A 24,100-nucleotide genomic window follows, 5' to 3' on the forward strand; every position below is an offset into this window, starting at 1 on the left:
TGTTTCAGATCAAGTTGAAAGTACACTATATAGAAATGACAAAAAAATCCACATACAAAAATGTGTGCTTCGAAAAAGCTATAGATTTATGTATATTCATGCCGGTCCATTAATCCATTTCAATATCTTCTAATCAGTACAGATATTATCAAGCAGATTATAACAATAAATTTGGCCATCTGGATCCATATGATTCTCAAGCAAGACATAAAGTGTTTACCCTCCAATGATCTTGGATGCTTCTTCAAAGTGTCCTCTATAATGTTCTTGGAGGAACAAATATAAATCGTACGTGAAAAGTTCCTTTGTGTGTTTCAAAATCGTCCAGATGACCAGACATAATTTCAGAGTATAATTAAGTATTTTCGTGGATGAATTATAATGTATAATATTTCACAGAAAACTAGATGATCATGTTGAATCCATTCAAATTGTGTCCTTTTCAAACAAGAAGTAAAATAAATATGTGATAAAGGCTATCATGTAATACTCATTCTGACTAATTGAGATAAACAATATATCACTAACTATATTCTTTATAGGTATGCAATACGGATTAAATCTATTTTGCGAAAGGTTATTTTATGTAAGCCGATTTTTATAAAAGAAATTTAGTAGTGGCTTCATTGCTTTTCTTTATCACATTTCCCAATAAATTCTCTGTATATGAATTAAATATTTTATTTGAGACATAAAAAACATTTTTCTATTTTGGTATTACTGTGTTTTCTGTAGTTGATACTAGACTGACCTTAACAACATTGTCGCTTCTATTACATGAAACGATTTTTCTTGAACAGATGAGATATAGCAAGGGAGTATAGGCAGGGGTCATAGAGGTACGTATTTAACTCTATGGCTGGGGGTGCACTGGGTGCACGTGCACCCTCCCGCTGAGGTAGAGGAGTTCCGACACATGGCAAGCAAAACGAAATTCATGTACCCCTTCTTCTGCTTTCAATAGCTGATTTTCCCAAATTTAGTTCCATCTCCCCCAAGATGTGCACCTCCATACCACTTTAGTTCCACCTCCCCAGATTTGCACCTCACCATAATGCCCAAGCCAGCCTCCCCAGCCTACACCCTTGTATATGGGTACTATCTGACATATTTGTTTAATAGTCCTATCACGGATACGAAGGATAGGTTGATATATCGTACTTTGAACTTGGATGTGTCCCGCAAAGAAGAGGTACCTGTTCACGCCGACCTATAGCTTGATATCCGCATTTCAACTGCAGACAGCTAGCTGTGTCTGTCTCGGGTAGGAACAGGGTGGCTGATGGGGAGGTTGAAGCTAAAGGGGCATTGTCTAGCGCCTCATACTGTTGAAATAACACAATGATAATATCAGAATAACTTCCATTTTGTACTTGATGACCTGATAAATTATAACCACACAGCACTAATGATAATACTGCAGGTTAATGTACTGACCACGAACCACGCCCACTTGTGCCACGCCCCCTTTGTATTGTCTTCGCGGGGTTTCGTCCTGGGAGTTTTCCCTTGGTGACAATATTTTTTTTTGGTATTATCCGTGATTATGTAAACTGGTTATAACATAAATTTCGATGAGACTTGATTCGCCATAATGTTTGTGCTTATATACACCCCACCCGTTATAGTCACGGGATATACGACAAACTTGGGAAATATAGACGTTGTTGGTTCCAACTTAAGTCAAGGCTATAAGTACTGCCCTCCAATAAATCCCTTTTACATCCACGGGACAAACCAGCCTTTCAAATGTATACAAACATAGGCCGGTCTAGCAATCATAAAGTAATATTGGAGACTCATGTGTTTAGCTACAAAGATATGGTTGAGTCAACAACTTGAACAGAACTCGCAAGCAAAGTGGGCACCACAGGAGTGCAGGTGAGTACATGTGGATAGCCTTTATCAGTCGGTGTGCTAATAGAAGTTGAAGCAATGTAAGTATCATAATCATAATAGCCTGTCTGGTAGCTCCATGATAATAGTCTATGAATAGTATGGTATTAGATACGCATATATCCCATTACTTCGCTAATTGTCATAAAGCCGCGGCCACATCGAAATTCAATTTGAATATAAAGTCATAGCAATAGCCCCCGCAATAGCTCTTCTTCACTGCGTGAGGACCTTGTAATATGATTCAGGTCAATCACGGATATATCCATGACTCAAGTTGAAACAAAAAGAATGTATTGGAGTCGGGAAAGAAAACCGGTAGAGGGGATTTAAAGGGAGAGAAAATCGACAAGGGAAAACGGAGGAATGATAGAATTGACAAGGGGGTGGTGAAAAGGAGACTCCTATTTGACTGTTTTGAGGTGGAAGTATGGCGGGAGGATGAGTGAGTGGGGGGGGGGATAGCGAAGATTTAAAAAAAAGGGAGGGGGCTGAGCCCCGAGTTGGAATAAGTTTGGAAATATGCTTTTACCTTTCAGCTTTTACAGTTTTTAGCAAAATAAAAATCACGATTTCAGCAACTATAGGCCTATTTGTAATTTTGTGATTTCTATCTACCACAGATCTCAAACATTGATGTTAATCAAACAGAAGTTTCTGAGTACAGGAAGTGGGTCACCAACACGGGCAACCAACACCAGACGAGTGAAAATAGTTTCAACCATGAGTGTGCAAAAGTAAGCTCTAATGATGTACTAGCGTTTTACCTAACATTAACTCGTAAGAATGGCGAAGACAGGTTTTCAGAGATATATTTTCAAAATCAAATTCAATTCCAATTTAACCCCCTTCCCAGTATGATATATCATAATCAACAAGATTGTGTGTATGACGGGATAGCACTGAAGAAATTAGTAGGTTAAACGCATTGAGGATTCCTCAAAAACAAAAAAAACGCTTATTGGTTTTCCTGTTTTCTTTTTTTTTTTTTGGTGTGGGTGTGGGGAGGGGGGTGATATGTGTATGAGACTGTTCTGACTGTACAACCTGTTATTATTGATCAAACAATATACTATATGCTACTTCGAAATTATCTCATAAACACTTTGTTTCTTTAATTCAATGACTTTCTTCAATTACAGGGCTCCAAATGATAAATTCTTCTACTTCTGCTACGCTAGCAATCTATTGAAGTCGAGGTTTCATCTTTATGTGCCATCAGCCGAGTTTGTAAGCCCAGCCAAACTTGAGGTATGGCTGTTATATTTTGTCTGACTTTGGTTCAAGGGTTTTTCTTTCTTTCTTTCTTTCATTTTAGCGATGACCAAACTTAGTAGTATAACATTTTGCCGTTATTTTATTCCATTGTATTTTCTCATATTATTAAACAAAGAGAAAGTTTTCAACCAATCACAAACAATATACCCTGAACACCAATATGCCTAATGGGAAAGAGAAAGATAAAAGGATTAAAAAGAGAGAGGGGATAGTTGTAAGAGAGACAGGGGAAGAAACAGACAGAAAGTGAGACGGAGGGGGGGGGGGTATAGAAACGCCAACAGAATTCAATATGTGCGAAAATAGATCCCCGTTGCACACAAATATCATGTGGTTTTTTTTTCTCCAACCCAACACCCTTCGCTTGATAGGGTTATAGATTGAATTTCCGCAGCTACCCTGGATGGACCCTCGAAACAAGTCAATGGAGAGGGTCATTATGTTCCATTGAAGAGGATCAACAGGCTCATGTATGGGGAGCAATATGGAGTCTGGATAAATCAGATGTCCAAGGACTGTATCCGTAAGGATAAAGATATATACTGGGATGCTACCCTATCTCTCACTTTCATAACCACCCCCACCTTCTACTTCTCTCGATCTGTTCTTTGCCTTTCTATTTATCTTTCTTTACATGCATGATCTTCTTCTGTTCTCCTTTACACTTCTCCACCAGACTGCACTTTCTTTCTACAACTCTGGGAACCAGATTTCTTTCTTTCTCTCTCTCTCTTTCAAAAAATCTATTATCTCTATTTTTCTCTTATTTTACTCCCTTTCTTTTATTTCACATGTTACTTGCAAACAGTTTATTATCCAGTGGTGCTCCAAGTAATGTGCATACTTTGATGAAATCATTGTGTAAAATCAAAGAAAAAGTTTTGATGGAAATTGGAGAAAGATATGGGGTACAACTACCAACATTCTTTAATTTCAGACTCACTAAATTCCCCTTTTCATCCTAGGACCCTCTACCGATACTCTTCACCGGAAATCACAGTAACAACCCCAGAGGGCCACGCCTACTTATGCCACACCTACCACATGGCACCGGACTTGGAGCAGGCCAATGAGGAGCCCCCGTCACCCCACTACATGAAGGTCATGATTGAGGGCGCTATAGAATCAAACCTGCCTTCATCTTACGTTGACTACCTAAAAACGATAAAGGACAATGGGGATACCAATCCTCCACCTGTCATGGCACAAATATATAATAAATAGGGTGTGGTCATGAAAGTTACGTGAGACTTGCATAAACATAGAGCTATTATGGCCTAAATACTGAAATTAAGATTATCAAGAACACTCCAAAATATTAAAATCAAATTTTTCATTTGTATGGCATCTTCTTTGAAGGGGCGGTAAAAAAGAAGTTGACTTCTATTTCAGATTCTTTTCTTTAAATCAAATGCTATACTGTAAGAATGCACATGGAAAGAAAACATTCAAATTCATACATTAAAACAATTTTATTAAATAGAATGTGAAATATATTTGTACATTATATACATAAAATAACAATATACTGGATAATACATGCTGAATTACAAACATTAGGACGGTTTCATATACAGATACAGGTTTTTCAGGAAAGCCCAGAGGTCTTTTTGGACGGAATTCTGGAATAGTTTGTTACAATAAAAGTAGAGTAAAGGGGAAACTCCTTAGGTTGTAGCGTGACAATTCTTGGTACTTATTGACCTACAATAACTTTGTTTTTAATCTCTAAATTGTAAACCATAGGCATTTCAATCTTTGCTCTTAAAACAATTCCCTCAACACGAAACATCAGCATTAAAGACAGAATTTGATCTGATTTGTTTGAAATTTATCTTTCATTCTTCCATAGTTATTTGTTATTTCGCTGCTTGCACCTAATGACATGTTTTTGTTTGATCTGTTAAGGAATGCAAATTTCTATTGAAATATGATTTATCCACATGTAAAATCATTCAACTTTTCACTATCTGTAAGACTACTCAAGATGTATACAGTATACGAGATAGTGATTTATATTCAGAACCTGAAAAATATAAGTGTCAAAATGAATATTTGGCATGTGACCCTGGTCAGTAAAATATGGTTAAAGGTTAAAAATACACCTCAATTTAGCTACTGGGCAATTCAATAAAATCATCAACCTTTTTGTACATATGGCCCCCATTTTCTCCCATTCTTTCTCTATTTCATGAAAGGCTGAAGCCTGCATGTGAGAGTAGTACAAAGTTTTCATACGAACTAGAAAATAGAGAAAAATGAATTTAAAATAAAGCACCAGATATAGGGGTCAGGCATACATATGTTATTGAATTGCCCGTCAATGATTATAAAGAGCTTACAATGCTAAAAGAGTTCCATTTGGGGGATATTAAAGTAAGGACGAATTCGTTAAAGGGCCTAAAAACAAACATTTATCAATTTCTTCCCATCTATAGAATGAAACTGCACATACACAGTATATATGATACATATTCTATTGGTATATTCTTTAAGTATTGATTATGAACATTTACAAGAAAATGATGATCAAAAGTCCTATCGAAACTTGTTGGCAATGTCCAATAAAACACTTCAAGAAATGACTCAATTAACAGTGCTCATACTTAACTTTTCCTTCCTTTGTTACTACATCTCTTTATGTATCAATTCAGGAATAAAATCATATTTTAAAGCCAAGATATGTTACATGTTGCCTCTGTAGCCTTTGTTTGATTGGTGGATATCATTCATGTGCCATGTGAATACCATCCTGTATAGTTGAAGTCAAGGTAATTGATATGTACTTTAAACATCACTCAATGAATCCCCTTTGATGATTGAGAATTCTATGTAAGCTCAGAACTGTTCAGTTTCCCGATTCTCCTGGCCGTACTCTTCTGCAGTCTCCTCACGATGACGTCAAGCGTCGTCGGTTGCGCCGTGGTGATCTGATCCTGGGGGACGTCAAACGCACGGCATACGTACTGCACCATGTGAGGGCGGTCTATCTCTGCATCTACCACGTTGATGGCCATTTGAAGTTCTCTCCATGGAATCTCCCTGGTGAATCAAGCAAAATAAAATCCAGTTTGTCAAAAATAGTTCATGTTATCAATATTTTGTTTTGCCCAGTATGCTTGCTTTTTAGTCAAATATCATGCTGAGACAGTGCTCTATCAACCTGTGGTTTGCAGCCCATCAAAAAAATGATAAAATAAAAAAAAATGTACAGTATGTAAATATGTTATGTGTCACATCTTGACTTAAGCTTGACTTATAAATCATTTTTCATCAAATTGGCATAAATTCCTTTTTTAGATTATTACCACTGTAATGTTATAATGAGAAATAATATATTTGTTAGAAAATGGGAAGCTCCACAGTATTCTATTTTCTTAGTTCAAATAACACAATATAATTGATTCTATTTCATTTTTTTTACATTTTGATATGACTGTCTTGTTTCTTGTTAATGTTGTGTGAAAGTGGCACCCCCACCCCCATTAATCATTTACTTTTGAAAGATTGATATTGGCCAAAGTAGGCCAACAAGGTAAAAACAAAGTTAAGAAACACTGTGCTAAGAGACAAGTATGGCAAGACATCACAGTATTATGTTGATGGTAGTTTAATAAATTTATTTCAGTGACAGATGAAAGGGATATTTTGATCTCTCACAGGAAACATCATTTCCGTCAGTTGTTTCCTATTAGGAAATAAAGGGCATTGCTAACCATTGTACTGGATTTGTAATAAAAATTCTGGTGATAGTATGAAGTGCTTGATCTATTCTTTCACATGTGCTATCAATGCTTAACATTTCAGAATAGTAATAACGTGTGAGCTTAGTCACATGTCTTGCAATTGAAACAAAGTCACATTTGTTCACTTTTTGTAGAGCAAGTCCTGGATGAAATTAAATTTACATCAGTTTGTAAACAGGAGGTACTAATAGGTATTCAATGCACTGTGCACAGCAATAACTTTGCAAACATGCTCTATAGCCATAACTTGTTATCCAAAAAGTGAAACATGGCTAACAATGTGCATGAGCAATAATTCTGCAGAGTTTTATTCAATAGTGAATCAACAAAATATATTTGAAAAATGAAAATAAATTATAAGCAGACTGTAACAAATGGTAAATCTGATGTGCAAATGTGTCATCCAATTCCATAAGATAGAGTTCCACATGAAATGACTCCTCCAAAAATTCATCGGAATTTCCCTCAATATAGAATTGAATGAAGGTGATATACAACGATTGCAGCCCAAATCAAAAGCAAATGCAAGTTTTGCCATAAAGCCAAAATCAAACACCCCCAAAAAAGAGAGGGCAAAGCTCTCATCTCATCCACAAATCATTGCACTTCCGTAAATGTCATTTAAATGACAATAGAAAGAAAGAAAGAATGCAAGAAGAATATCACATAGAAAGCCAATGTACAGTACCAGAGAAGCTAACAAGGTGGCCATGGCTAAATCACATCAGTGCCCAAGACCGATGAAAGCTAGCAAGTAATTTTTAATGACATTTGGAGTTGGTCAGTGCGACTACCACATAACACTGTAAAATGCATCTTGTGCTTATAAAGCAATACTTTTACACAGAAAGCCTACCGGGCCAATAATACACACCAACATCAAGATATTCTTACCTCAAATTACATATATCATAGATGGACTTAGCTGTTAGGTATTAATTACAGATAATTGATGATAAATGATAGAAAGATTGGGGAACAAATTATGGTTAGATCGTGAAATAAATTGCAGAGTGTGCTGGAAATATATTTGAACACAGAATAGTTAGTTACTTGTGTTAATAAGTAGAGTAGTTGTTCAAGACCGATCTAATGTCGGTAGTTCAAATCATAAAAACATGTTGGCAGATCTTATGAAACCGAACAATAATGTTTTATACTTGATATGAACTGAGAAGTGATAGTTACTCAATGTTAATCAGTGGTGTAGTTGTTCAATACTGATCTAATGTCAGTAGTTCATATCATAAAATCATGTTGGCAGATCTGATGAATCAGAACATATACGTTTTTATATTCGATATGAATTCAGAAAAGTTAGTTACCAAATGTCAATTAGTCCAGTAGTTGTTCAATGTTAATCTATTGTCAGTAAAAAAAACATGCTTACAGATCTTATGAAATGGAGCATCAAATATTTCATACTCGATATGAATTCAGCAGTTATATTAAAACTTACTCTTTCCCTTCCAATTCTTTCCTGATGTCATCCACATACAGTAGCTTTTCTTCTCGTTCTTGAGATCTGAGAAGAGAGATAAATGGCCCAACAGTACCGTCCTCCTCCTGAAAAAAGAGATAAAAACAAGACAGTTTGAGCATTTTGGCATGCACCCGTAATCCACCTGTAAAAGGAAATCATGGATTTGGAGATCTGTGGTTCAAGCCCCGGGTAATGTTTTTTGGATGGTGACATCAGAGATAAGTCCCCAATGTTTAAAAAATCTAATCACACACATACCCACACAAAATACATAACAATTACATCTGTTGCTGGAAGTAATCTTTTTACAGGAGGAATTCAAGATGGAGGATTCTAGGTCCAAAAGGTACAAAGATTTTAATTGAAAGAACTTTTCTGATTGGTTGATAACAGGAATGTTGAATGATTGTGATTAGTTATTGCCGCATTGCAAGTGATGGCAAATCTTTATATTAAGGGCCCTTAACAATGTTATTACATTGAATATGTAAATATTGAATTCAAGTTTTTATACAGTGACCTTCAATGAAGCATGAATATATTGACAAACACACAATGACCGATTTAACATGGAAGATTTTTGCTACAAAATAAAAGTAAAAAGTTTCTTGGAGGCAAGTGTTCTGATATGACAGTAAAAATGAATATTAACACACCTCTGTGAAGAGATCTTCATAGAGAAGTTTAGTCTCATCTTCAGGCTGAAGTTCTTGAACAGCAGCATCGACCAGGGCTTGAATGCTATCATCATCTTTGATGGTGAAGAACTCTCGCAAGGCTAGCTCTAGGATATCCTTGTTGAAACTCCCCTAAAAATAGATGAAAGATTTTCCATATACATGAAAAGCAATTTCGAACAGAGAAATTTAATCATCCACCTCCACTATAACATCATCACCACAACCACTCCTACCACCATCACCATCATCACTATCATCATCATCACCACAATAATCATTGTCATCATCATCATCATCCTCAACATCATCATCACCATCCCCACAACCACCACCAACATACCACCACCATCATCAACATCATCATAATCATTATCATCATCATCATCATCTTCATCATCTTGTTCATGGTTACTTACATGTCCCCCTTCCTCTTCATCAGCCTTCTTGAATGCAGCCATGAGCTCTGATAAGACCTCTAACTGATTATGATAAACATCTTCATCCATCTGAAAGAAATAAAAAATCAAAATCAATCATTAATATTTGGTAGGAGTACTAAATAATATAATAGAAAAAAATACATACCAAAACATAAAAAAGATAAGCCACAAAATGACAGTATTGCACTACCAAATTACAAAATAGTAGACTTGAATAAAATAAGTTGTCAAATGGCTGTTTCCAACTGTTTGTTGACTACTAATTATGAAGTTTATTACCCCCCCCCTCAAAAGTGAGTGTAATGAATGATCAATACTACATACAGAACAGATTTTAGAATTTCTAATCCTAACATCTTATCAATCTTAAAGGACAAGTCCACCCCAACAAAAACTTGATTTGAATAAAAAGAGAAAAATTGAACAAGCATAACACTGAAAATTTCATCAAAATCGGATGTAAAATAAGAAAGTTATGACATTTCAAAATTTCGCTTCATTTCACAAAAACAGTTATATGAACGAGCCAGCAACATCCAAATGAGAGAGTCGATGATGTCATTCACTCACTATTTCTTTTGTTTTTTATTGTTTGAAATATGAAATATTTTGATTTTCTCGTCATTGTCATGTGAAATGAAGTTTCATTCCTCCCTGAACACGTGGAATTCCATTATTTTAACATTTTGTGCTTCAGGCAAGGAGGTCCTAATCGTAAAATTCGTAAAACTTGAAATATTGTATAATTCAAACAATAAAAAACAAAAGAAATAGTGAGTGAGTGACATCATCAACTCTCTCATTTGGATGTAACTGGCTCGTTCATATAACTATTTTGTTAAAAATAAGCAAAACTTTGAAATGTCGTAACTTTCTTATTTTACATCCGATTTTGATGAAATCTTCAGCATTGTGCTTATCTGATTTTTCTCTATTGATTCAAATCAACATTTTTCTGGGGTGGACTTGACCTTTAACAGTATTTCAAACTGCCTAAAGACCAATACATCTATTTAACCCATCACCACACCAAGATGCATGAGTAAAACAAAATGAAGCGTCATATCAACTCTCACCTCTCCGATGAGTGTCTTGTAAAAGAGCATAAGATGGTTCTCCTTCTCATTCTCTTCTAGTATACTAAGCAGCATGTACGTCCACTCAAAGGCAAGTTTCTCCTCCGGATACTTCTGTCTCATGAACGAGGCAAGGAAGATATCCATAGGCTCTGGACCTGCTTCTCCTCTCTAGAAGATATAAAAGAATATTTTATATCAATTTTGATTCAATCAAACATAACACAATAAAAATATACCATAACATGATATAATACCTCAGTCACTTTTGCTTTACGGCGGCCGTACAGCAAGTCATAAACATCAGTTTTTAATATTTTTGTAATATCTACATATAGGTGGTTTGAATAAAACTGCTATTTTTGACTCACAATATGGCTGCTGTAGGGGAAATGTAACTGCAGCATTAGGAACCACTACAGTGTGGAAGCCTTGCAACTTTTAAGATTAAACCAGGACAAACGATTTGAATTAAGCATTGTATTTTAAAGCTAAAATGAGATTTATGAGTTACAAAATACTAGGATATATAATTGATTTGTGGTTTGTTATAAGCAAGCATCCTACTGATGAAAATTATACTTCTTTTTCAATCTACCCCCCCCCCCCCTTTTCCATTTTTGTTTTTGATGTTGAGGTCACAATTCGATCCAAAAACTCTGGTCCATATTGACAACTCTTTGAGAGCCAAGTGTGACATATCTCTATAGAGTTATCTTCTTCAAGTTTTACTGACATCCTTGTCTCATTCTCAGTTTTCACACAAAAAATGACTGTTCTTACCATTCCCAGACAATTTGAAAAGGTTCAAGGACAAAACTGCTGACAAAATAAACATAAAAAAACATCTCTGTAAAATTTGGCTATCCTAGAAACTTCTGAATACTATTTGGGATTGAAGGATACAGATGACTGGCTGACGAAGGCAAATCGATAAATTGGTATGGGAACATCAGGAGGAGGGATGATATTGATTGCCAGTTTCTTGCAAAGCTTCCTCAGACTTCTGTTAATGTGAGTTGACATAACTTACCTCTTGATTTTGTTTTGTTTTCTCCCTCCATATTTCTTTGATGAGGACACCAGCATCATTTTCATCCATCTTTCTCTTCCTCAGCTTGCCTTCATATCGCATGTACACAGGTACATCATCACCAAGACCCTGCGTGGTGGGTTAGAAAGAATTGGAAATGAGTAAACACCTTAGATATCTTGGCAGTAATTTGATTCAAGAAAAATTTATTAAATTTTATCTCTTGTATCCTATGTCATAGTGATTTCTTCCTGCAAGGGGGGGGGTGTTTCACAAACATTTAACTGTGAAGTAAAATCATGCTTAGTGCTGACGCTTACATGAAACTCACATCAGAACAATTACAACTTGACACGTACATCTCTTTTCACAAAACATGGGCCCCTGTCCTCAAAAGAACTGCAAATGATAAAATCGATCTCAACCCTTAAAATCAATCTCAAAGTTACAGTCAAGTTACGCCACTTGTAATTCTTTATATGAGTCACAGGTATTGTTTGCATATACTATCACCATAACAATACCAAGTATAACCTCAATAGTTGTTCATCTAAAACCAAGGTTCATGGCTAACTAATGGTCAAAAACAAAAACTATTTACTCCACCATTACATAAATATAGCTTATAACCATGGCATCCCAAAATTTTCACTGTGACCACTGCACTGTTGACTTCCATTGCCATGGCAACCACATCACTCACCTTTGGTTCAAAGTACTCGTAGCCTTCCCCGTCTCCCATGATCTCTTTAAGGAGTAATGTGACAAGTTGATCACTCTTCTTGCCTTGTGAGATTTGAACCCATCTCTCTTCACCTCCTTCCAGCACCTCAGCGCAGCGGTCCCAGTCAGGTCTGTGAAGAATACCAAAGAACATTTTTAACAGTATTTATATATGAAAAAAATGTCCATGAGGCACTACTTTCAATTAGATATTAATTGATTTCATCCAGTCACAAATACTAATCATGAAGATGTGAAGTGATTGGAACACTTCTGTGTGTGTGTACGTATGTGGACAAAAAAAATAAACAAACTGGGAAATCAATAAACTATTGAACATCAAACTCTATTTTTTGTCACATTTTCATTCTCCGTTTGAATCCCAAAATATATTCCAAATACACTATCAAATATAATTTAACATGTAATATGCACTCTACAAAGACACATCACCAGAATCAATATCAATTTCACAGCTGATGGCCATAACTTGGCCTTGTCAATCAGTGAGGGAATTTAAATGTTATTCCAACTTACAAATGCAGGGATTACAATGGAATGGTGTTGTGGGGGGGGGGGGGGGGGGAGGGCAAAAGAGTGTTGGAGAGTCACAATAAATGAGACAGGATACAGTCAGAGAAGTGGGACCGGGTGTTAATTGAGACAAATTGCCCATCATACATACCTAGGTGTTGCTGTTCTCTTGAGGTTTTCAAGCTCTTGGTAGAAGTCATCTCTCTGTGCTATGATCTGCTTATTCACATCCAACAGAGCCCTGTACCATACACGAAGGAAAGGAAAAATAGTTTTTACAAGCTGTAAATAACATTTAATGAAGCTGTCATGTACATGTGCGATTCTTGTCCGCGCATGAGGGCGTTTTTGCGTAATAAAAGAAGTCTCAGAGACTCAAGTTAATTTTATGAATTATTGTCTCTATTTCAATTTTTTCTGTTTTATATTGTTGGTGGAGTTGTTGTGATAGTCATATCAGGAAGGGTATTTTCCTAAGCTCCCCCCCCCCCTGATGTGACATATGGGGGCTTGTCCAGGAGTCAAATCCAAGATTTATATGACAAAGTAAATTGAAAATAGTTGACTCAAATAAAAGAGAATCAACCAATTTATGCATCGTATTCTGCTAATATAGACCAATCCCACTTCAGAGCAATGTAACTTATGGCAGCCATAGCTGGGGAGCTACCAGTGGGCTATCAGCAATGAGCTAGGTACGCGTACATATGCGTGTATGTACAGGTCTTTTGTTATGCATTCTGAAAGCCCCCCCAGTCATGGCCGCCATGAGACAAAACAACGCTCAATCCGAATTTGTCTATATCTACAAAGTTTAAATCAATCCCTCCTCTCTTCTACTATAACGACCCCGGATAACGACACCTACAATTTATTCTATATTTTCTCAATGTAAACATTCTATGCATTGCATACCGTGGATTCGTAAAAGAATTTCAATCAGTGTTGATTAATCTTTTCCATCCTTTTTATGAATAATGCTTATAAAAATAAAAATGTCAATGATTAAATTGACTAGAAAATAAGAATAAGAAGCTAGGCTGGATGATAAAAAGAAATAATACTCACTCATGCTCTGCTCTCAGCTGATTGTAGTCACCATTCAAAGTCTCATGTTCTTCTAGCAATTTCTGTAAATAAAACCATGTCAATATAATGATGATTAAAAAATGGTTGAGTACATTTAATTTTGGATCCTATCATAAATGTTATCATTGACAGCCTGAATTAAATCAAAGATAAATACATTAAAAAAATTAATTACTTTGAAACAAGCCCACATTTAACCTCAAAAAAATGAAAAATACGCATTCAAAATATATCTTTTCCTACTTATCTAATTACCAAGTAGAACTCTGTGATTAGAATAGAATGGAAGCAGCTCTGTCTTTTAAGAGTATTTCATCCCTGCGATTGATACTTTGAGCTCATAACTGAAATCAATCTCAAAATTTTGTTATTGTTGGTCTGAATCAAGTACTCCTTCACAGGATGGGGACCTGGGTTTATTTTCATTTGGTCCAATGCCAATTCGTCTACTTTCATTTGGTCTACCATCAGTTCGTCCAATATCCACATGGTCTAATTGCAATTAAGTCCACTCCCCATTTTGTAAAATAACAAGTTTGTTCAATAGCTATATACTCCATTTACTATTTGGTCTAATTAGACCAAGTGTTAAACAAGGAAAATTAATGAAAATAAAACGAATATTAGACTGGTAATGAGACGAAATGGTCAGAGACAAACTGGTGATTAGACGAAGTGATGATTGGGCCAAAAGGTTATTGGACCAAATGGTAGTTAGACGAAATGTTGATCGACAGAATGGCATAGGACTAAATAAACGGTATACCATGTGGTGAGTGGACCTAGGACCTGGGGGTGTACCAGTCTAGCTGTTTCCTGTATTAGGTACCTTGTCAAAAGAGTGGCGTCTTTTGCACAAGAAGTCCGCACGCAGCTTTTTTATTACCAATCCTCACATACCATCACAGACAAAAGTACTGGGGAATGTTGGAAGACTACAATGAAAAGACACACAGTGAAACAGGGATTCCTCTACAACACACAGCGCAGACTTTTGAAAAGTTGCGCTACACGTTATTCGATTGTTTCAATCAAAACCGACATACCTTATGTTCCGCGGTCAGTAATTCAAAATCCCTTCTAGGAACCACATCACCATAGTTGGCTATCATTTCGTTCAATCTCTGAGTTGCATCTGTTAGATCCTCCCGCGCTTTCCTAAAAGAGCAATCAAATTGACTTATTTCATGATTTCATTGGAAACAATATTGTTTAGACCATGATTATGGAAAAAAAATTATCTAGTATCGATATCATTAAAACATCATTTACACCCTTATCCTATCATAAAGAAACAAACAAAAAGTGTGTGTTGTCAATTATAATACAAATATTAGTATACATGTTTGACTTACATGCAGGATTTAAACTAGAAAAACTCAGTTGGAATAAATGAATGCATTAACAAACGCAAACAAACTTTTACCACACATTCTGCTCAATAGCAAGTCCATAGTTAAAGTTTACTGCAGAATCGAATAACATTTAAATCTAAATTTTGTGTTACGTCCATCAAGGGGGGGCATTGTGAAAATGTGACAGCACACATATATATCACAGGGCTAATTGGAAGATCTCCAAATCAGCGTGAGCATTCTCCACATTTAAATGCTCACCTCTTTCTTATTGTATACTGGTACCTAATATGTTCTCAAACTTTCATTGCTCTTTTTCTTTAATTTTTGTATGTCTTCATGTATGTGGAGAGTTGTGGCCCAGTGAATTAGTCTACGGACTTTGAAACAAAGGGTCGTGGGTTCGCACCCCAGCCATGGCGTAATTTCCTCCAGCAAGAAACTGATCCACAATGTGCTGCACTCAACCCAGGTGAGGTAAATGGGTACCAGTAGGAAGTGATTCCTTAAGAAGCTGTGTGCGCTATGAACACCTAGCTTAGCTGGGTAATATAGGAGCCCTTGAGTACCTAACAAGGTGGATATGTGCGCAATATAAATACCCTATATTATTATTATTTCACACAAGCTAACTTGTTCCAGGGTTTCATTCCCTGTAAACCTTACCTAAGAGCAATCTTCATCTTGACGGGTCTTCTTTAGCTTCAGCTGGGACCTCTTGGTTGCCTTGGGCCTTCTGATAATCCTCCTGCTGGTAACGAAGGTCATTGATATCTGAGACGAGTAACTTACGAGCGTCACACTCATCACGATACATCTGATACTGTTCAGCTATCTTCTCTTGGAGCTGTGATGGGGTTCAAAGGAGAAAGAGAATCACATGAATTATCATGACACTGAGGATTAATAATGGAAGACGTGCAGCACAGTCGGCTTTCATGTGGGTTAAACACTCTACGGTCCATATTCTAAACAAGGGTTTAATTTAGATGGTTTAAAGTTGTGGTTTAAATATGGATGGTCAACTAAGACACCAATCTCTAACAGTACAAGTTAAATTTACCAGTTTTATATATATGACAAACAATTCATTCATTATTATCAGGAAATAATAGTTTGAAATGTTTTCTTCACCATAAAAGCATGAGGGAAGAGCAAGGTAAACATAAGAAACAATGTAAAACAAATTTCTGACATTTCCGACTTCTCATAATTTTAGTTCGACCATGGTGTCTAGGTGTAAACCAGGGCATAGCTGTCTTGTGACTCAATATGAACAAGGCAATTTTTTGAGTGCACAAATCTATTCTGCAGAGTTATTGAGGCACATATTGTCATATTACCTGTCTTTAGCCTGTACCCTTCCAGGTGTACAAGTATTTCAAAGAATGAAATTCCTAGAAACTGCCCATTTACTACTCCCAAGTCAAGTGATGAATGATATGGATGAATTTCATGCAAAAGAAAATATACATAATGGGTCGGACTTGAAAAATGATCCTCTGGTTGGAAGGCGAAGGTCAGAACCATTGAACCATGATGATTCCACAATAGTGACACATCAAGAATGACTAGAAGTTCTTTATTTCCAAAAGTCTATTTCTTTGTCATGATCACCTTTGCGTAAGACCAACCCTAAACTATTGTTTTCATTGTATTTTTACCTTCCATATTCACAAGATCTCAATTTCAAATCACTTTCAAACACTGTTCACAGGAAAATTTGTATAATTTCTTTAGAATTGCTCATGGCAATACATACTAGCTGCTTTCACACAAATTTTCAAATAATATATCCAAGAGATTCCATATTGAAAAACAAATGAAAATCAAATATACTTTGTTAACCTCGATAACTTGTTCAGATTTCCATAGATACTAAGAGTCCGCTAGGTCATGTCCTGGATAGTTGTCAAGTGGAATTTCCTTTTGTTTTGATATAAACTTTTCTTTGTTGTCCTGTATGTCCACTAACCAATGGTCAAGGAGGATATTTCAATTACAGTCATCTATTACTACCTTTTCAATCTGCATCTGTAATGAAAACTGTTCCTCCTTCATCCCACCGATGCGGTCCAGGAGAGCTTGTTTCTCATTCTTCAGGTCTTTCATCTCCTGTCTCTCGTCTTCTCGTAGAGCCATGATCTTCTGATCACACTGCTCGGATACCGTTACCAGCATGGACTGCGTCAGATAGAGGGTGAAATATATATATGATTGATTTAATATCTGGATTTGATTTCAGTGTGATCATTAGTCAATCATGCCATGTAAAATGAGCTTTGATCAACTGCTCTGAAACTGTGACCAGCACGGACGAATTGGGATAAATGGGGATTACATGTTTGATGTCAAATATTTTATTTGAGTGTAATCCTGCACAAGGCAAGGACTATGATAATCTTAATATCCAATCTAAATGTGTTTCAATTGCAGGTAGTTGCCTATTGCAAAAAGTAAATTTCACAAGGCTTAAGACTTACTTATTTCTTTTGTAATCCTGAAATATTGGAAAGCTGTCTGTAAAGAACTTAAAGTAAATTTTAATTTGTTTGTATTTGGTATTTCTTTTGCTTTATAATTATTAATTTATTATCATTATTATCATCAGCCCAAATCATTTTCACAAGCTTATACAATTCTTTACATCATTATTAAAATAATATAGATTCTGTTTGGAATCAACCAGAAAGCCTCACACACCCGGGACATTATTCATTTAGAATAATTATGCATTTTGTGAAACTTCTAGATTATACTGCATGTAATGTTTGTTACCTTAAGAGGTTCAAGTTCTCTAATCTTTTCCCTTTGATGTGATAACATGACTTCATATTCATTCTTGATGGCAGAGAAGATTGGTTTATAGGCCTTGAAATCTTCAATCAGGTACTCAAACACTTCCCGATATGCCTGATAAAAAAGGTAATAAAACGAAAGCAATAATATTTATTTCAAAACAAATTCATTCAAATTAGACAATTAAAACATTAGTGTAATGAATTCAACAGGAGGGAGATTCAACCAGCTTATTCTTTCAAGGTATTGTGAAAGTAACATTTCAATATTCCAAATATTGATTTCAGACACTGACAATGATGTTATGCTACTTTTCCTGTCTATTGAACCCATTCTAGTTTCACATCCCAAATTTATATCCATTTCTTCAAGCTTTTCCTCTCCCCTTTCCTTTCCAATCTCAAATTCTACTTTTCCTGTATTAGCATTTGATTTGTATTGTGCCTATTAATACAACCAGGATAAAACACACTCACTCTCACAGGTGCAATTTGATATAAGGGCTACCTTCTCAAAATCTGTATTTTCTCGGATAACCCAAAAAGTGTGTGTTGAAAATTTTATTTTTTGTGAAATGACCCACAAAATAAGATTAATGATGGTTTTGTGAAACACTCCCCTGAATGACTATCAGTTGGGACAATCAATGACAATTTTTTTTTAATGACGCTCACCTGTAATCTTGTGTCACTTGGACCTGCCCTTCCTCCGTCCACATTTCTGAGTTCTTTTTTGAGAAAGACTTCCAACTGCTCCAGGAACTTTGGTTTTGGTACCATCGACTGATGCGGACCTCCGCCTTCCCCAGTGCTTTGTCCTCTGCCATATCCATCAGCACTGGAACCCCTTGGCCTCTGGGAGGATGGCAGGGAGGGGCGGGCTGCAGCCTGAGCTGTGGCATGGGCTGGCCATGTATCCAAGTTTCCTGCCTTTGTATCTACAAACGGCTGTTAGTTGAAATGAAGGAAGGCAATATCATTGACAAAGAAGTTAATGCTGCTAAGATGTTATTGGATCAATGGGGATGACATTGGCCAAAGTTCACCCCCAAAAAAATTAAATCATTGCCGCCCAGGTTTTCAGCACACTTAAAGCAATGTAAATAAGAGCATATTGTCCATGCACCCACTTTAATAGGAACCTTATTACTAAAGGTAAGAGGCACGTCTTTCATGCAGGAATCCTACATTCATTCATCAACATTTATCAGAAATATAACAAAGGGGAATCAGTAAAATCTGCTGTGAAAGACACATAGCATCTTTATACTACAAAATTCTTGCTAGATTGAAAGCTTCAGTCTCTGTTCATCACTTTTTTCCATTGAACTATGGAGAAGTAAAAAAAACCCTCTTTTTTATACTCCTCTAAACATACAGATTTCAGCTGCCTTAATTCTTGATAGATCATTCAAAACTGGATCAGATTCTGTGTATACATGTGCAAAATATAGGCCTACATTTAAATATTTGTAACAAGCAGAAGTGGGTGTCAACAACCTCTTTAGGCTGAAAATATTATGACATGAACAAAGAAAATCAAACTAACATTGAAAATTTCATCAAAATCAATTTAAAGATTTGCATTATTTCAGTGAAACAGTTAGATATATGAATTCATGAATATTCAATGAGCAAACTGATAATATAAAATCCCAACTTGTTCTTTTCTATTTTATTTAATGAAACTATGTTTATTAAAACTTTGTCCTCCAAGAACGAGAAAAAAAAGAGGAATGAAACTGATTTTAGATATTCATCACTGCATATTTTATTACAAGGGAGACATATCATACTCATATGAATGAATATATGAAATAATTATAATTTCATGTAATAACATGAGGGAAAATGGGGATGTGACATAATTAACCTTCCTAATGAATACCGGTACTCATGATGCGCATATCATTGTTTTTTTTACTGATTATTGCAAAACTGTTAAATTCAATAACTTTATTTGTGATCAGATTTTGATGAGATTTTCAGCATTTTGCTCTATGAATTGTATTCAATTTATTTTGATAAAATAAATTTGATAAAATAAATAAAAAATTGGAGTACCCCTTTACTTATTATCATAGAATTTTACAAATAAATGAAATGAAATGATTGATGTCTACCTTTAATGCTTGAGGTTCAGGCAGTTTGTGTTTGCCACCTTCCCCTATCTGGTAGCTTGGTCCTTGGAGTCCACTGAAAGCTTTACCTGCCCGAGGTGATATCACAGCATTGATATTTGCTGGTGGAGGTGGACTGCAAAAGATTTAAGAATAGATTAATTACTAATATTGGCAAAACGGTGGCTAATTTTGTTACCTTTTGCGACGGTTCCAAGAAAATCTGAGATTCTGGACAAAGTAAAAAAAAATCACCATTTTGCAAAATGTGATACCAATTTAATGGTATTTTAACCTTCATCTGATACAATTATCTTTGCTTTGTCTGCTTGACTTTTTTTCCAGTAAAACTTTGCAAAACTACATCTAGATCTATATTTATTAAGGTCACTTTTTTTTATTTTATGCAACTTCTCATAAATACCAAATAGAAGGCAAGATCCTATAGTCAAAATCACTCAATGGAATTTATAAAGTAGATCTAAGTCGACGGTTTAGCTGGTATCAGATCAGGATCTCAAAATTGTATAGCTAAGTTCCAATGTGCACTCGGCTGAAAAAGTGCCCTGGGCTGGGCCCTGGCATCACAATCATTAGACCAAAAGCTTAGGTCTCTGTTATGTTGATTGTTCCGCTGAGCTCCACTCATCAATTACAGAGACCGAAGTTCCAACTCGATCTGTACAGGGATCATTGGCCATATCAATGGCCACAAATAATAAAATATATTACGTAATTATAAATAATTGATATATTACTAAATATTTATAATCACTTAATATATTTTATCATTTGTAAAATAATAATTTTTATCTATAAATTAATTTTTAGAACGGCATCGCTAACCGAAAGTACATAATACATAAGCGGTTCAAGGGTCGACGTCATTGTATTTGCATTGTTTACATCGGTATTACATGTGGATTGAAGGGTCTACGTGACATCGGTCTGGTAAGAATCCTTTATTTTTTCCCCTTTTTTTCCAATGTTTTTTTAAACCTTCCTACGCATTAGGTCTAGGAAGGTGTAAAGTTAAATAAAATCACGAGCAATTTTTAATAAAAAAGATGGATTTCCAAGGGGAATCCATCTTTACTATGGTGCTTCGCTTAGGACACTATTACAAAAGTGTCAAGACGTCAATGATGAAGAAGTATGTCAGTTTGTCAAAAATAATCATTGCGTCCTCAAGACTATATTAAACCCCCTAATGGCGGCTGCACGATCACGAGCTGTCTGTGTACCAGAATTTTTTTTAAATCAATAAACTCCTTGAAACAGATGGCTGCAAGCTGTCTAATGTTACAATTATATGCACATAATTTACACATTCATTGGAAATTTGGATTAATGATTGACATGCACTTCTGTATTGTCTATTCAGTATATTTCATTAGGTCCATGTAAACAAAGTCAACGTTTAGTGCCAGATTGAAGGGATCAGGTAGCCAGGTGGCTTCTAGAGAGTAAAAATCATTTACTAACGTAAGCTTACTCTCATACGAAGCCAGGGGACCGTTTCATAAAGCTGTTCGTAAGTTAAGAGCGACTTTAAGAACGACTGGTGATCCTTTCTTACGCGCTAAACCATCGCCAATTCAATATACCACTTACCGCAAGAAGGGATTACCAGTCGTTCTTAAAGTCGCTCTTAACTTACGAACAGCTTTATGAAACACCCACCAGGTCTTCCTGGTCATTGACCCACACGACGGAAGCCAAAACCTGAAACTTTCACCCCCAAGATTTCTACTTTCCTTCTCAAAGATCTAGGCCTAGCCCTAAATCATGGGATAAAACTTCATGTCCGACATTTCTACACCGCATGCGTCGGGTAACGTTGGCGAAGAACAATAGGAAGCAAGATGGCGGCGTAAATATCGGGCAAGTCTCTTCTGTCTTTTCACAATATTTTTCTCATTTTATGAATTCTTGTTCAAAAAATAACAACGAGAGTGTAGAAATGTCGGACATGAAGTTTTATCCCATGTAGGGCCTACATACATGATTTCATTTATCAGTAGAGGCGCACGGCCAATATTGGAGACTGTCTCCAATGTGGGAGATTATCTCCTATATCAGAGACTTTTGTGAAGAATTTGGGTATCCAATTTCAGAGACAGTCTCCAGTTTTGGAGACCAATTTCCTTTGTTTACATTTGCGGCAAAAGGATTACCTTGGCGGCAAATAAAAATGTGATAAGCAGATTCCTCATGAAAAATTACCCCTTTTCACCGTCTACTTTTGTTTTGATAAGGATTTTTGTTGTCAATCACACACAGAACAAATGGGCTTCTGACCTGAGTGAGACAAAATTTGGGGTGGAAAAAATCATGCTTTTGTTGGTGTTGTTTCTTTTGTCCTTTTGCAAAGCAAGTCTCCAATGTGGGAGATTGTCTCCCCTATTGGAGAGTCTCCCATATTGGCCGTGCGCCTCTACTCACTGTTTATTTAGGGCTGATCTAGTTCTAGAAGGAAAGTAGAAATCTTGGGGGTGAAAGTTTCAGGTGGGTCAATGACCAGGAAGACCTGGCTTCGTATGAGAGTAAGCTTACGTTAGTAAATGATTTTTACTCTCTAGAAGCCGCCTGGCTAGGGATCAGGGAACGGGTAGGCCTACGACGAGTGACGACGCTTTTTTTACCAGCCTGTCGAGCTGGCCGCTGAACGAGCGGATTGTCCATGACAGTTTAGCCGGCTCTACCGGCCTAGAAAAGTGGCACTCCGGTGAGACCGTGCGAATTTTGTCGCACAGAACGTTTGATAAATAAGTCGAAAATTTTATATTTACCTCGATCTCTGAATTGGTGGTAACTTTGCCAGTGCCTTTGCTGACATTTCTACTATATGAATGTATTTAGCAGTTACAAAACCTCCCTCGATAAGTGTAACGTGAAGTTAGGTTGATCACACAAAAGATCAATTCACGGCCGACCTACTCGCTTGACCCGTTGTTATGGTAGCATGCAAGTACACAGGGCGCCCGCAGCATCCCTTATGCCAAATGCACACATGCATTATCAGCGCAGTATTTGAGACATGGTTCTTGTGCAATATTCAGGAGCAAGAAGAGTGAAGAAAAAAATTACTGTTGTAACCTTGCAAAAAAACATTTCTTAATGTTTCATTTGCATTTAATAGAGTGAAAGGGGGGGGGGGTAATATGTGGGGTATTGGAGTAACTACTCCATGTAAATTGATTGGTTCATCATCGAAAAACATTTTTGACCAATGAATGAGAGACTTTCGTTGGATATAAACTTTATACTTGGAAATCTTATCATAAGACTAGTAGATCGCTGGATTATTATATTAGAGTTGATAAAGCCATTATTTATGAGTTCAAACTTAACATGGGCCTCGTATTTATATCGCTAAAATCGTAAGCCTATCTCTTCTCTTTGTTCATCATCTTCATATTATTTCCTGATCCGATATATGGGGTGATGCAAATCTGGCCATTCAGAAAAACAGAAGTTTCAGATGTTAGACTTTAGAAACAGGTCGCTGATATTGAATAATGCATTTGGTGGAAGTAAAAAGACACATTGATTCACCTCCTATTCCACAAAGGTGGGAAAGGTAGAGTGTATGAGATGATGGGGGATATAACCCCCCCCCCCCCCCCCCGATAAATTTCAGGTGGGTGGTGGCCTATGCCTATCTACCATATAACCAAAACCATATACAAAAAAACCTTTTTTTTGTTTTGTTTTTTGTTTTTTATCTCCCAGCTTACAACTTGCCTGCCGACCTGTTTCCGCACCTGCCATGCTCCTCTTTGCACCTCCAATTGTACCTGCACACCCTTTCTCTCTCCCTACATTTGTCTCTCTGTTCCTCCCTCA

The 24,100-nt window shown here is 36.3% G+C and overlaps 2 protein-coding genes across 4 annotated transcripts; one reads left to right on the forward strand and one right to left on the reverse strand.

Annotated features, from left to right (window-relative positions):
• The first annotated feature begins 1,683 nt into the window (after nt 1-1,683).
• Nucleotides 1,684-5,857, forward strand: LOC121407729 (gamma-glutamylcyclotransferase-like). Of its 3 annotated transcripts, none has more exons than XR_005968945.1 (3): nt 1,684-1,937; nt 3,039-3,147; nt 3,546-3,880. XR_005968945.1 is itself a non-coding variant. In XM_041598923.1 (3 exons), the coding sequence occupies exons 1-3, from the start codon at nt 2,620-2,622 to the stop codon at nt 4,245-4,247; spliced, it is 231 nt and encodes a 76-aa protein (XP_041454857.1). In that variant the 5' UTR covers nt 2,616-2,619; the 3' UTR covers nt 4,248-5,857. The 3 variants fall into 3 exon arrangements, 2 of the variants coding, with proteins under 2 accessions (XP_041454857.1, XP_041454856.1); XM_041598923.1 differs by lacking the exons at nt 1,684-1,937; nt 3,546-3,880 and adding exons at nt 2,616-2,633; nt 4,140-5,857; XM_041598922.1 differs by lacking the exon at nt 1,684-1,937 and adding an exon at nt 2,616-2,633.
• On the reverse strand, nt 4,185-23,220 carry LOC121407728 (translin-associated factor X-interacting protein 1-like). The gene is given in 17 exon segments (XM_041598919.1): nt 4,185-6,216; nt 8,380-8,486; nt 9,060-9,212; nt 9,500-9,589; nt 10,600-10,770; nt 11,633-11,761; nt 12,336-12,486; nt 13,041-13,130; nt 13,958-14,019; nt 15,025-15,136; nt 16,000-16,021; nt 16,024-16,180; nt 17,353-17,517; nt 18,112-18,246; nt 18,807-19,079; nt 20,255-20,387; nt 23,044-23,220. Coding segments are annotated over 17 exon segments (2,211 nt in total). The 5' UTR covers nt 23,091-23,220; the 3' UTR covers nt 4,185-6,002.
• Nucleotides 23,221-24,100: the final 880 nt, after the last annotated feature.

Source organism: Lytechinus variegatus, chromosome 2 (genome assembly GCF_018143015.1).
Source record: "Lytechinus variegatus isolate NC3 chromosome 2, Lvar_3.0, whole genome shotgun sequence".
NCBI classification, from domain to species: domain Eukaryota; kingdom Metazoa; phylum Echinodermata; class Echinoidea; order Temnopleuroida; family Toxopneustidae; genus Lytechinus; species Lytechinus variegatus.